The sequence below is a fragment of the Pithys albifrons genome, chromosome 21 (assembly GCF_047495875.1).
Source record: "Pithys albifrons albifrons isolate INPA30051 chromosome 21, PitAlb_v1, whole genome shotgun sequence".
Taxonomy (NCBI): Eukaryota; Metazoa; Chordata; class Aves; order Passeriformes; family Thamnophilidae; genus Pithys; species Pithys albifrons.
This window is the reverse complement of record NC_092478.1, coordinates 2,711,399-2,725,441: the sequence shown is the minus strand read 5'-3', so window position 1 is coordinate 2,725,441 and position 14,043 is coordinate 2,711,399. Positions and strand designations below refer to the sequence as shown.

Here is a 14,043-nt window from a genome sequence, read left to right as displayed (position 1 = left end):
GGGTGGCACTGCCCTTGGGTGACATTCTGCTCTGGGTGGCACTGCCCTTGGGTGCCATTCTGCTCTTGGGTGGCACTGCCCTTGGGTGACATTCTGCTCTGGGTGGCACTGCCCTTGGGTGCCATTCTGCTCTTGGGTGGCACTGCCCTTGGGTGACATTCTGCTCTTGGGTGGCACTGCTCTTGGGTGCCACTCTGCTGTGGGTGGCACTGCCCTTGGGTGACATTCTGCTCTTGGGTGACATTCTGCCCTTGGGTGCCATTCTGCTCTTGGGTGCCATTCTGCTCTTGGGTGACATTCTGCTCTTGGGTGACATTCTGCTCTTGGGTGCCACTCTGCTCTTGGGTGCCACTCTGCTGTGGGTGGCACTGCCCTTGGGTGCCACTCTGCTGTGGGTGCCATTCTGCTCTTGGGTGCCATTCTGCTCTTGGGTGCCACTCTGCTCTTGGGTGACATTCTGCTCTTGGGTGCCACTCTGCTGTGGGTGGCACTGCCCTTGGGTGCCACTCTGCTGTGGGTGCCACTCTGCTCTTGGGTGCCACTCTGCTCTTGGGTGCCACTCTGCTCTTGGGTGACATTCTGCTCTTGGGTGCCACTCTGCTGTGGGTGGCACTGCCCTTGGGTGCCACTCTGCTGTGGGTGGCACTGCCCTTGGGACAGCCCTGGGATGCTGCTGTAAGGTATTTGCAGTCTGAGTGTGCTGAACTGTTCTGTGAGCCTTGGTGTGATCTGGGGCAGCCTCAGGCCAGGCCTTTGGTGCCCCCAGAGTGCTGTGCAGCCCAGAGGGGACACCACACCCTGTTACTGCCTGAAGAAACACATTAATTTACACATGGCCCTGCCCCAGAGTGCTTCAGGCCAGTACCAGAAAGATCTAGAACAAACTTACCCTCTTAGACTGTAGCACACAGTGACAGTTTGATATGAAGGAAACCCTTCCATGCTGGAGGGTCAAAGTGCATTGAATAGTGGCAGTTTTGGTACTGAGTAAAAGAAATTGTGTTCAAGTTCAGTTGATGTAGTACCTGCCTATCTGACATATTCCCCCTTGCTGTAGGATGAATTCCATGCTGTGCTGGAGTATGGTGGGTGTCCTCACAGTGGGTCACACCCCCCCTGATTGCTGGGAGTGCTCAGGAGTTCCCAACACATCCTGTCAGGCAGGAGAGGCTGCTCAAACTGCTCCTCTGTGCACAATTTGCTGTGAGCTGAGTAGTGTTACTGTTAGGGAGTATAACTGGAAAACCTCATTTGCATTAGGGGAATGTGATCTTCATTTAGAGTAACTTAGTTTGTTTTTTTTTTAAGTTAAGCATTGATTTGTGTCATGTAATATTTGTGCTTTGGGGTTTTTTTTTTGCCATAAACGGATACCTCAGTCAGGATCTCTTAACTTCAGCTCCTTGAAACTCTGAATATTTGTTTTCCTCTCTGGAAAGAGGAAGACTCCAGCAGAGGAACCCAGTGTTTCTGATCTGCTTTTCATCCTTGGAGCTACTTCAGGTGGACTAGAAATCGCATTAGACTTGCAAGACTCGAGTCAGGCATGAAAGTTATTTAAACAGAAATTTAATAAGAAGTTCAGCATAAAATACCCTTTGATTTCATTTTAGACAGAGGGAATGTGATGTTATTACAGGAGGAAGGCAGCTTGATTCATTTGCAATCTTCCAGTATCTTTCTCTAAGAACAAATGCAGCTGCTTTGGGCTGTCGTTGGCGGGTAAATATTCCTTTCTTGTTCCCCAAAACACGTGTGGTCCCTGGAGAGAAGTTATAAAAGAAAGTCTATATACCATGCTCTTACAGCCCCTACTTGAACTGCTACAGTGTCTGTACTAAATCAGGTTAGGAGGAAGAGACCTGTGCACTTCCTTCTCCTCGCAGTCAGGTGCACTGGGGAACTTGGCTGATGTCACTTGGGTCACCTGGGCACAATTAATTGATGTGAGGGAGCAATTCAGCTGCAATTCAGTGTATTTACAGCTGGTAAGTCCATGGCACTTCACCCTGGTGTGCCCATTACCTGCAGCAGTTGTGCATTTACAACAGATATTCCTGCCCCTGGTTCCACCTTGAAATGTGATGGGGAAAATGTTGGTGACTATTTGACTGTCCTGTCCTTTAGTGGTGTCTGTGTCCTTTTAGCCTATTTTAGTTTTCATAGAAAAGAGGATTGCAACACAGGGAGAGGCTGGAACTGCATCTCTGTGTGTCTCCATGTTCTCCATCCTCCTGTCTGAAACTGCTGCCACTTTTCTGACCACTGCACTGACTGAGCTTTCTGCTGCCTGTATTGGTGCTCTGTGGATTATCCTTAGTGGTGTTCCCCAGTCAGCACTGAGTGTTCACCACCCCAGCTCACTGCACTGGCACAACCAGAACTGGTTCCTTACCAGGTCCCCTGAGCTGGAATTGTTTCATTTCTGTGGGACTGCTCTGCAGAGTGAGGAATATCCAGTACTTTGTGACTGCACTTATCACTTATCAATAGTGGATGGAGTGTCATGATAGACACTTGGCTGCCAGTGTGGCATCTGCTCCTCTCTTGCCAGACCTCTGCCCAGCTAATAATGCATTATTTTGGGTGCTCTGGTACTGAGGGCAGTTGTAGATGAAATGGGAAGCAAGTGAGACACGTCCTGACAGCTGAATGAGGCTGAATTTGGGGTGGCCAAGAAACAGGAGCAATCTGGCTCTGCTCACAAACTTCCCTTGCCCTGCCCTAGTGCATTGTCCTTTTTCTGGGGATCCTCTGCCTGTGGGACATGCAGCAGCTCAGGCTGGGCAGAGGATGCACCAAGTACAGGCAGGACCTTCCCTCAGCTCTGGTCATGCTGGATTTTGTCACAGGAACCAGCAGTGCTCTGTCTTGGTAAACAGAGGGCCTTTTGTCCTGCCCTACAGCCCAATATTGTTTGTGTGGCATAAACCACTTCAAACCTGCAGGGAGGATGGGGAGTTGTTTAGAGTACAAACAGGAGCTTACCTTGATTAGTCATGAAATCAGCAAAGTTCCATATGAGCTCCCCAATCACATACTCCTTCCTCTTCATGTCAAAGACAGAGTGGTACTCCCTGAGCATGGCCTTCTGGTACTCCTCACTGAACATCAGAGGTGGGTCCTGCAGCCAGGGAGGAGAGGTGGCTCTGAATGCAGGTGCCAGTTCATCCCAGCAAAGGCATTTCCCATTTACTGAGGACCTTCCTGGGGACAAACTCCATGGTTGGTTGGTCCCATTTACTGAGGACCTTCCTGGGGACAAACTCCATGGTTGGTTGGTCTGCCCATTGCAGCTGCATCAACAATGGCTGTCCAGGGACAACTGGCAACTACTGACAGTGCCAGGGCCACACACAGAACCTACAACCAGAGTTGCAGGGTGAGGCTGTGGTGGTCTCTGTCATGACAGTGTCACCTCCTCCTGCACCACATCAACATCCAGTGTTGCATCTTCCAATTAAGCATTTTCTACAACTGCCAAAGTAGCTTTCAGAGTGCTCAGTGCTCTTAGTCACAGCTAAAAACTCCCCCTTAGGCAGACCTTTACCTTTGTTAGTGGCAAAGGGTTACAATGCTGGAGTCTTTGAGGCACTCACAGCTAATGCATCTCCAAACCAAGTCAGGCTGTGCCCAGCTGTGCCCACAAGGCTGAGCTGTGAGAGCTGCAGTGCCCTTCCCACCTGAGCCACCCACACCACTCACACTGTGCAGCCCAGGAACCGAGTCTGCTCCGTATTCACTCTGGATGATGGGTTTGTGGTAGGTGTTATACCAGCTCTCAAACTGTGCTGTCAGTTGTAGTGGGATCACTTCCAGGTGCCCTGGGTCGTGGTACCAGGAGAAGTAGCTGTTCACACAGACCACATCCACGTAGGGAGCCTACAAAAAACAAGGTGAGAGTGTTTTGGCACAGCCCTCAGCACAGACACCCTTCTCTCATAATGCTAAATCCTCCTTTGGGCTCATTTCATGGAATTCAGGTTTAATACATGCAGAATGAAATCTTTTTCCCCATCACTCAGGCCCTCCCAACATGATGTCTTGCCCAGGAAAAAACCCAGCAGGATAAATTTAATAGGCTGCTACATATTAATTTGGCATTTTTCTTACAGACTTAGAAGTCACAGCAAAAAGTTAAGACAAGATCAGCCCATTTCATCTCAGGTTTGTTAGAAGCTTTTGTTTCCAAGATGTCTCTGGCTTGCTGGTACATTTGGATGTACTTTCTGAGTATTGGAATGTGATTACCAAGTTAGTGGTCAAGTATTTTGACGAGCAACTAAATTTGTGCATCGCTGGTGCAATACTAAGAATTCTGCAAGTTCTATGCCATTTCTACCACATGGACAGTATGAAAAAGGGCACAAAGCCCACTAAGGTGATGTTGTATGTAACTTGTTCAATGTTCTCTTAACATGTTTTGTAATAAAAGAAAAAAAGTTCTAATATCACATCAGTGTATGAGATCTGTTGTTTGGCTTCGTTTTCCTGTGCTGGAGGAGGTCAGAGCATCTCCCAGGGTGGGGGATATTGGAGTTGGTGGGCAAGAGCCTCACTCAACAGCAATAGCCAAGAGCAGATTCCTGCTGGGCTCCTCCAAATCAGGATTTTTTTTCCTGGCATGGGGAGGAACAGACCTTGGAGTTACAGACTCGTAATTGTAGGACAGCTCAGAAGAAACACAAAGTGTAACCTGTAGCACAGACATGTGGTAGAATCAGGTACCTCCAAACTCACCTGCCAGAATTCATTGTATAGCAGTGACAAGCATTATAAAGCCATCTGGAAAAATTCAGAATTACACAGGGAGTACCCTGGAAACAAATGTATGTGTTAATTCTTTGGTTGATGCCACGGCCCAAGCCACAGACATCAAACAAAAATAGCCCCTTGGTTATTTATCCAGCTCTAGGGCTTTAATTATGAAGCTGGAAGAGCTTTTAGATTATTCCACACCAACAGACATGTGCCAAAGAAGATCTAGAGCAGTTTAAAGCAGGAATTAAAGCAAAGCTTCCTTCCACAGGGTTGTTAGCATTTTAAGGAGGTTTAAGCTTTGGCTTAATTGCAAGTGAAAATCCTGAGCATTAGTAAACACAATCAATGGAATAGCAAAGCATGGCAATATTAATGGAATCCAGAGGTCTAATCCTGCACACAAAGAACTCTCTCACAGATAATTTTTTTTTCCAGCTGGGCTACAACCACAGGATAAGGTGCTTTGTACTAGAACCAAAAGTGTAAGTTTTCTTCTGCCTTTCCTGTTAAATATTTCCAGTAAATCTGGAGAGGTGTGAGGAAAGGGCTGTAAAACAAGTGACAAGGAAAGGAAATATAATGTATGAATTTAAAAAAAAAAAAAAGAAAGAAAGAAAAAGCCAGAAAATAAAGTAAACTTACACCACGATCCTGGGCATAATTAGCATTTGTCACAAAGGTTACAGGTCTGGAGGGGTCGAGAGCTTTGGTGTGAGCTATCACTGTCCTGTTTGCAAACAGGAAAACAGAGTTCACCAGCAGCCAGAGCAGCACAGCCCCATTTCCCAGCCTCTCTGCCCTGCCTCCCCCACGAGCTGGTTTTTGATTCAGCAGGAAGTGTTTTTAATTAAATAAAGGGACTATCTGCCATAAATTGGTTGCCATCCCACCTGAGGAAGAGCAGAGTGGAAGCACAGCAAGAACAGGCACCTTAATTTGTCTGTTGGTGCCACAGCTTGGGAGCTGCAGAAAGGACAGTGAGTTTGAGGGCAAAACTGTAAAAAGGGTGATGGGAAATTTGGGAGCAACTCTTGGAATGTGTTCCTGAGGAAACACAAGGCCCTGGCCCTGCAGCAGAGCAGGCAGAGCTTGGCTGCTTTTGAGGAAACCCTGAGTGAGGGAGGTGAGACAGAAGGGGAGGGTCAAGCTCTGCTGCAACCCCAGTGTGGTTCCACCCCAGGGTGGTGGAATGAAAACCTCACAGGTACCTCTTAAAGCACCCACAGCTACAAGGGACAGTCTGCTACCCCATTCCAGAGCTGCCTCCTGGCTATCCCAAGCTTAAATCTCTTTAAAAATAAACCCAAGGGGTCTGTGGGGACTGGAAGCAGTAGCTTTGAAGTGGGGTGTCACAATCTCCTGCAGAACAAGTATCTGGCACTGACTGAAGAACTTTGTCTTCAGAATGAAAGGCCAATTATTTTGCAGCTTTGCTGTAATTCTCAAAGAATTCAGCACTTCCAGTGGTAACAAGGAATACCCTGTTGCCATCAGGTCTGATTTTGCTTGATCCTTAGCTCAAGAAGAGATGCTCAGCCCAAGATTCCTGGTAACTTTGCAGAGCCTTACTGTGGCACCCTGAGATCAGCTCAGTTGGTTAAAACTTGGTTTTAATAATGCCAAGCTCATGGTTCAATCCCCTGTGTGGGCCATTGACTTGAGAGTTGGACTCCATGATCCTTGGGGGTCCCTTCCAACCCAGAATAGTCTGGGATTCTGTGGTTCAAAACCAGCAAGCTGAGTCAGCTGAGCAGCTCTGAGCACCAGTTCAACACATGCAACACTTCCAGTACCACTTCAGGGTTCCCAAAAAACACCTGCCCTCTCTTTCCTACTCCTGTGTGCCATCCCAAAGGAAGAAGATGCATCATGTACCAAATGTCCAGGGCTCAGCTCTGTGCCAGCACATGCACTTACTTGAAGTAGAAGGCTGCAGGGGGCAGCTCTGATGCAGGCTCGTTGGCCACAGACCACATCACCACCGAGGGCCTGTTCTTATCCCTGCGGATCAGCTCCTCCATCACAGCCAGGTGGTGCTGCAGGGACCTGTTCCCAAAGCTCTCCCTGAAAGACAAAAGGAGGCGAGACCCTAAAATCCATCCCCTGTGGAAACTGGGGGTGTATGAGCACGGCTGGGATGGCTCCTGCCCTATTTCCCCACAGCTCTGTGCACAGTTCAGGGCCGTGGTTTGGCCTCATTAACTGTGCCATGTGGCACAGTGCCCTCTGGTTGCCCAACCCCTCGGGGCACACGTGGCGCAACGGGACGGCTTCTAAAGAGAGCAAAGTGCTGCTTATGGGGACAGGGCAGGGCGGGAGGGTGTTTGGAAGAGGCTCAGAGGGAACAGAGGGAGAAGGGCAGGGTCTCTGAGCAGCTCTCACAGCAGTTTGATGCCCACGCCCGGGCACTCGTCGATGACCACGATGCCGTAGGCGTCGCACAGGTCCATGATCTCCTCGGCGTAGGGGTAGTGGCTGGTGCGGAACGAGTTCGCCCCCAGCCAGCGCAGCAGGTTGAAGTCCTTCATGATCAGGGGCCAGTCAAGGCCTTTGCCACGGATCTGGGGGGGAGAGAGAGAGAGAGATCACCCCCTGCCCCACTGCTGGGCTGGGGCTTCTCCCCAGATGTTAGCCCAGCACCTCAGCTCCCCTGCCTGATCCATCTCCAGCACTGCCAGGGCAGGGACACCTCCCACCAGCCCAGGTTGCTCCAAGCTCCATCCAACCTGTCCTTGGACACTTCCAGGGATGAGGCAGCCACAGCTTCTCTGCCCAACCTGTGCCAGGGCCTGCCCACCCTCACAGTGTCCTGTTCCAGTGCCTCACCACCCCCACTGCTGACTGACTGTGTCAGTATGTCTGACTGGAAGCCACGGCTGGAGATGGTTCAGCATCTCTGCCAGCACACCCCAGGCTCACTGAGGGATGGCAGGACTTTGGCAAAACCGGGCATGGTGTCCCCTCAGTGCTGGTAAAAGTTCACCCCTGGCAGTTCCCAGCCTGGGGGAAGGGTGTGAGGACACGGCCCCTCGGAGAGGAGGGGAGGCAGACAATGAGCTGAGGGGCCACTGGGTGCCCCTGCCATGGGTGCCCACACTTACATCAGCATCCTCGTGCTTGTTGACACCGTGGAAGTAGAAGGGCCTGCCATTGATGAGGAACTGGGTGTCGGTGACATGGACCGTGCGGATGCCAACCGGGAGCGCGTACACGTCCTCCAGCAGTGCCCCCTCCACCTGCGCCTGCATCCTCACCTGCAGTGCCAAGGAGGATGTGAGTGACGTGCTGGGGCTCTCAGCATGCCCTGCCCTCCCTCCCTGCTGTCTGGGAGGGCTGCTTTGACCTCCCATCCATGTGCCAGCCCTGCCTCAGCACACAGCCTGCTCCTGCTGCTGCTCCTGCTGTATCTCTGGTGGGTCTCAGGGCAAGAGCAAGGTCTGACTAACAGAAAATAGAAATCCAAGCTGGGGAAGTTAAAGGATGAAGAATGAGCCCCTGGATAAGCTGCCTGGGGCTTGCTCACCCCAAGGGCTGCACTGTCTTTTCCCCATCCTTATGTGGCCCGTTCCATCTCCTGCAGGCAACAGGACCACTCCTCTGCCCTGCACCTTGATGCCAGCCAGACACGTTACCTGCCCACAAGAGAGACAAACCTGAGACCCTGGAAACTCATAGCAGCTCCTCCACCCTGATTTCTGCAGCTAAACATCACTACTGATCCTTAACTCTGTGTCTCCCAGACTCTCAAGCTATTGAAGCTGAGCCCTTGTCTTGCAGAGTGGGAAGAAAGGCCATGGGAGAGGTTGGCAGCCTCTCCTGCTCCTCAGACTCTGCTCTCAGCCTGTAGGGCATCTCCTCCCCTGTATTGTCTCAGGTGGGATGGACTGGGCCCTGAGTGGGAAGGGGAAGCACCTCAGAGCACACATGGCATGCCTGTCTCACTGACAGAGCCTTCAGTTCAGCACACAGAGAGCTGGCAAAGCTTGATTTGATTACTGCCTAATTAGCAATGTCATGCTGGTCACATGAACAAAACCCATGAGAGAAGGGAAGGGAAGTTGGGCCACATGACAGTTTCTTAACCCTGTCAGACAGTCAGAGCCAACACACAAAAAGGAGGAAATGCCACTTTACCTCTAAGGAGTAGAGATATCCAGGGTTCTCGTGCATCAGGTAAGGCCACCAAAGATTTGGGTTCAGGACTTTGAGCTCTCCCTCTGGCCCATCACCTGTAGCCACCACTTTGCCCTCCTGGTCACGCAAACTCAGGGACAAGGAATAGACTGTGCTGCCAACAACTGACACCTGGTACTGCACCATTGCTGGTTCAAAGGAAACAGAAGACAATCAGAGACTGACACAACAGGAAAAATAAATATATCACATATTGAAGGGTTTTAACACAAAACAGCCTTAAAAATGAGGGAGATACAGAACAACAGTGGCATGAATTGAGTGTAAGAAGCATGACCTGTCTTGTGATCCAGAAGTTTCCAGCAAGATTTGGGTATCACACAACTCTCACTTCGAGATAATCATGGTTGAAGTGGCAGGATCTCTCCTACTGAGAAACCCTACCCTGAGAAACACCCAGTCATGCTCTGACTTGAACAAAAGTTTATTGCAACTACTTCTCTTTTTCTCACTGTTTCTGAATGCTTTGTCATATTCTTTGACCACAGGCCAGTTCAGGCTCAAGAGAAAGCCACTGCAAAACAAATTTAGTCAGAGTTTTGCAGGATACTTTCTCTGCTGCCCTTGGCATTCCCATTTGGAGGCTGAGGTGGCTGCTGGAACTGTCCTGGACTTACCAACATGCTCTGATGAAGTCGTTGTCACAGTAATATCATCGATGTAGACAGAAGGAGTGGTGTAAAGCACAACTGGGCGATGGATTCCAGCATAATTAAAGAAATCAAACTTGATGTCCTGTACAAAGTAGTTCTTGGGATACCTGAGTGAGCAAGACAGGAGAAATGGCTACATTACATTTCATTACACATGAACTGAGGGCAGTATATGGATGGTGGCAATGCAAAGTAGTCAAGTCATCACAGCTGCTGGTGCTGAATTGTCTTTACAGCCACCCGGATCTGTCTTTCAGTGCTGCAATAAAGGATTCTGCCAGTAACAAACAGTGATGCCCAAAGAGTCTGATCCTTCAGCATAGCTGGTACTTGCAGTTTCCAGCTAAGACAAGCTTCTCAAATCTGCCACTGATTCAACCTGACAAATCACTTAATCTCAGCTCCCTGTGCATAAAACAGATGCAATAACTCAGTGCTGACTCCTGGTAACACCAAAGCTTGAACTCCTCCCTGCTCAGCTGCTGAATTTTGGCATAAATACAATCCATGCTTTTGTAAGTTGCTGGGAGGGTTTTATGCACCAGCAGCTGAGTAAAGTCCCACTGTGTCCCCTCTGGGGCTGGCCCAGCCCCACAGCAACTCACCTTGTTCTGTCAGTCATGTACTGGATGGAGCCTGGGGGCAGAGTGTGGGGGGTCAGGGTGTTGTTGAGGGCCACAGTGATGCGGCATCTTGGGCTGCCCTGGATGACACTGCTGATATCTGCTTCAAAAGGGAGGTGCCCCCCTTCGTGCTCCACCACTTGCACCCCATTGACCCACTGCAAGAGAAGACATAAGCCCAAAAAATGGAGTTGTTTGGATTTTGTGGCAAGCATAGCATGGAGAAGGGAAGGAGCCCAGCAAAGAGCAGTTGGGATTCCCAGCAATGCTGAGCCTTTTCCTGGGCTCTTGATCCTCCAGGGATGAATCCAGCAGCCCTTCCTTTGCTGGGAGCCAGGCCTGGGGCATGTACAAGTGCCACAGAGAGACACAGTTTGGGGCAGATGCAGTAGCAAGGAAATACTTAATTACTAGTCCTGATATTGGAGGATCAAAGAGAAACTGGAAATCATGGCTGGGGGAAAACAGGCAAGAGTTACAAAACCAGCAAAGGGATACAGACTCCAGGCAGAAATGTCTCTGCTGAAGAGGAAATGAGATGAATTGTAGGGCAGCATAATTTTGGAAGCAGCTGGACCTACCACGATGGAGTAGTAGTGGGCACTGCCGAAGCGCAGCACCACCCTGGTGCCAGGAGGGTCCTGCAGCCAGCGGGCAGGGAGCAGCACCTCCTTCTCATACCACACCCAGCCGATGTAGCTCTCCAGGGCAGGGTCCTGAGTGATGTCATTGAAGCTGGAGGGCACTGGCATATCCATCACGGGGCCAGTCTGGCAGCAGTTCCATGCAAAGGGAAGAAACAGATAATGGAATCATCAACTGGGTTGGAAGAGACCTCTGAGAGCATCAAGTCCAACCCTTGCTCCAACCCCACTGTGATCACCAGATCATGGCACTGAGTGCCATGTCCAGTCTCATCTTAAACACCTCCAGGGTCAGAGAACCCACCCCCTCTCTGAGCAGCCCATTCCAATGCCTGATCACTCTCTCTGGAAAGAATTTCTTTCTATTACCCAACCTAAACCTCCCCTGGCAGAGTTTAAGTCCATGCCCTCTTGTCCTACTGCTCGTTCTTGAGAGAAGTGACCAATCCCCACCTGGCTCCAATCTCCTAACAGGTAGTTCCAGACAGTGCTGGGGTCACCTCTGAGCCTCCTCTTCTCCAGGCTAAACACCCCCTGCTCCCTCAGCCTCTCCCCACAGCACTTGTGCTCCAGTCCCTTCTCCAGCCTCGTTGATCATTTAAAAAGAGGAATTTTACTGTCTTGGCTGTCCCACTGTACAGCTGGAGCTGTCCCCTTCCACCACAGCCTTACAATCCCTTTGCCAAGTGGAAATACTTGGGGAAACCTGTTTAGAAACCAGTGTGGTGTGTCACAGGTCCTACACAAGTCCCAGTTAGCAGCAGGCAAGGGGATCTGCCTGTTCCTACAGGAAACAGCTGCTGGTCTCTTTTCCCCTCCTGCAGTGGTTTCATTAATGGCTCTGCTATCGTGGAATCAAACAAGTGAGGGGGGGAAAAAACACCCCACGTTGCTGTTTTAGCCCAGGGCTTCCCACAGCTGGTATTTTCTCCAGCTGTTGGGTGAGCAGTGCAGGGGTTGTTGGGGTGCTGCTTGTCAGGCTCAAAGCTGCAGTGAAAGGATGGCAACAATAATGGATATTTTGGGACAGATTTCTCTGGGAAGGTTTGTGGAGACTGTAACAAGTTCACCCTTTCTCAGCCCCTGAAAGCAGCAGATATTCCTGGGGATTACAACAGAATCAATTCACCTATTTTAAGGTAAGGGTTAGAGGGAGGCAGTGCCACAGAACACTGAACATGGAGCTTTTTGGATGCTATTGCCAAACAGCTCCTCATTTTTAGCACCTGCTGTGCTCGTGATGTTGCACAAACAAGGGCTGCAGCAGCAGCTTCCCCTTTCCTGAGGAAGCCTTTCCATGGAGAGGGGAACAGGAAGGTCCCGTTGCCATCATGTGCGTGGCTGAGTCAGCACCAGCACTGCAGAGAACTCAGTGCCCTCATCACACACCAGAAAGTCCTAGTGGGAAAATCCTTGGATGGTGAAGTGGATTTTCTGGAGTTTGCTACAGGACATCCTTTGGGATGGCCAGACCATGTGTCCCCTTCTGGGAGATTCTCTGATGTTTATAACATGGAAGCTGCCCATGGTTCAGGATTCCTCTCCACTGCTGGCTCCTTTTGCAATAACTTCCACCCCCACAATGTCCTTCAGCTCTTCCTTCTTTCCACAGGTTGGCAAAAAAAATGGCCAAAGGACTAAAACCAGGAATTATGAATGACTGACACATTTTATGCACAGAATGCACAACTTCTTTCCTTTAGGTAATGGTGTTAATTTCCTAACATATTTCACTTAAACACTTAAAATTTGTTTATCAGCACTTTGCAACTTTGGAATAAACAACTCCAGTGCCCTTTCCAGGCATGTTTGTGTTTATTCTGAGCTGCTCCCAGCAGGTCAGTGCGGGGCAAGCCGAGCCTGCAGCGCGGGGCAGCCCGAGGTTCATTCAGAGGGTTCGGAGCAGCTGCAGGACCAGCAGAAGGAGCAGCAGAGGCTGCTGAGGAGGAGAAGGAGTTCCCTTAAGAATAATTTCTGCACGGCCAGAGGAGAGCGCGGGGCGAAGGGCAGCGGCTCCGCAAGAAGGGAAGGGAAGAAGGAGAAGCAGCAGAAGAAGCACCAGAAGCAGCAGAAGAAGGAGGAGAAGAAGAAGGAGAAGAGGAGAAGGAGCAGGAGGAAGCCTGGCCCGGAGGGTCCCTCCCCGCCCCGCCGCCCCCGGTACCTGGCGGAGCGGCTGCCGGTACCAGCGCTGAGCGAACCCCGCGTCCCTGCCCGGGGAAAAGTCGGCGCGGAAGCTCCAGAGGCCGCCGAGCTCCTTGCGCTCGCGGGACAGCGTGTCCCTGGGGTAGAGCATCCCGGCCGGCCCCGCCGCTCGCCCCGGCAGCGGCAGCAGGAGCAGGAGCAGCGGGCACAGCCCCGCCATGCGCCCGCCCGACGCCACCGCCGCCATCTTGGGTGTGGGCAGTGCCCGCCCGGGGGCGGGGCCGGGGGCGGGGCCCGGGTCCGATCCAGGTCCAGATCCTCGTCCTGATCCGATCCCGGTCCCGGTTCCAATCCCAATCCTGATCCCGGTCCCGGTTCCAATCCCGATCCCGACCCCGGTCCTGATCCAATCCCGATCCTAATCCGATCCCCATGCCGGTCCCGATCCCTGTCCTGATCCTGATCCAATCCTGTTCCCCATCCCAGTCCCGGTCCCGATCGCGATTCCGATCCCGATCCCCATCCGGATCCCGATTTTCCACCCCGACAGGCACAACACGCAGCTGTCGGTCAGGCTGTGTCTGACACAGTCACAGAAGCAGCAGGTTGGTTGTTTGCAGATCCATGACAGGTTTGGCGACACAACATCAGACAGGGGACAGACACATGGGGGGTGCCAGTGACTATTGTTTGAGATGTGACAAACAGCCAAACCCACCCTCGTTCTGCAACCAGCAGAGTCCCGCATTGCCCAGCACCAACCACCAGGGTGGTGCACAGCTGGGAGTGAGAATAAACAGCTGGAACAGGTGAGGGTCTGCAGGGCTGAGATGTGTGAAGGTGCCACGTGGACACACAGCAGCCTCCCCAGAGCACAGACAGTCCTGCTGCTCTCCACCCACCATCATCCCTCAAGAGCCTGAGCACACCATAACCAGCTCCTCTCCAGGTTCACACAGCCCTGACCACCTCCCAACCCTCAGCAGGGCTGAGGAACCCCAGCCCAACCCTGCCACGAAGAAAGAA

General features: G+C 51.3%; 1 protein-coding gene across 1 annotated transcript; it reads right to left on the bottom strand.

Moving 5' to 3' along the window:
• Positions 1 to 1,552: 1,552 nt before the first annotated feature.
• On the bottom strand, positions 1,553 to 13,283 carry GUSB (glucuronidase beta). Its single transcript, XM_071575179.1, has 12 exons — positions 13,037 to 13,283; positions 10,813 to 11,001; positions 10,214 to 10,389; positions 9,573 to 9,715; positions 8,896 to 9,083; positions 7,863 to 8,015; positions 7,144 to 7,322; positions 6,679 to 6,825; positions 5,404 to 5,488; positions 3,706 to 3,882; positions 2,989 to 3,124; positions 1,553 to 1,762 (listed from the first exon to the last, which is right to left on the bottom strand). The coding sequence occupies exons 1-12, from the start codon at positions 13,262 to 13,264 to the stop codon at positions 1,605 to 1,607; spliced, it is 1,959 nt and encodes a 652-aa protein (XP_071431280.1). The 5' UTR covers positions 13,265 to 13,283; the 3' UTR covers positions 1,553 to 1,604.
• Positions 13,284 to 14,043: the final 760 nt, after the last annotated feature.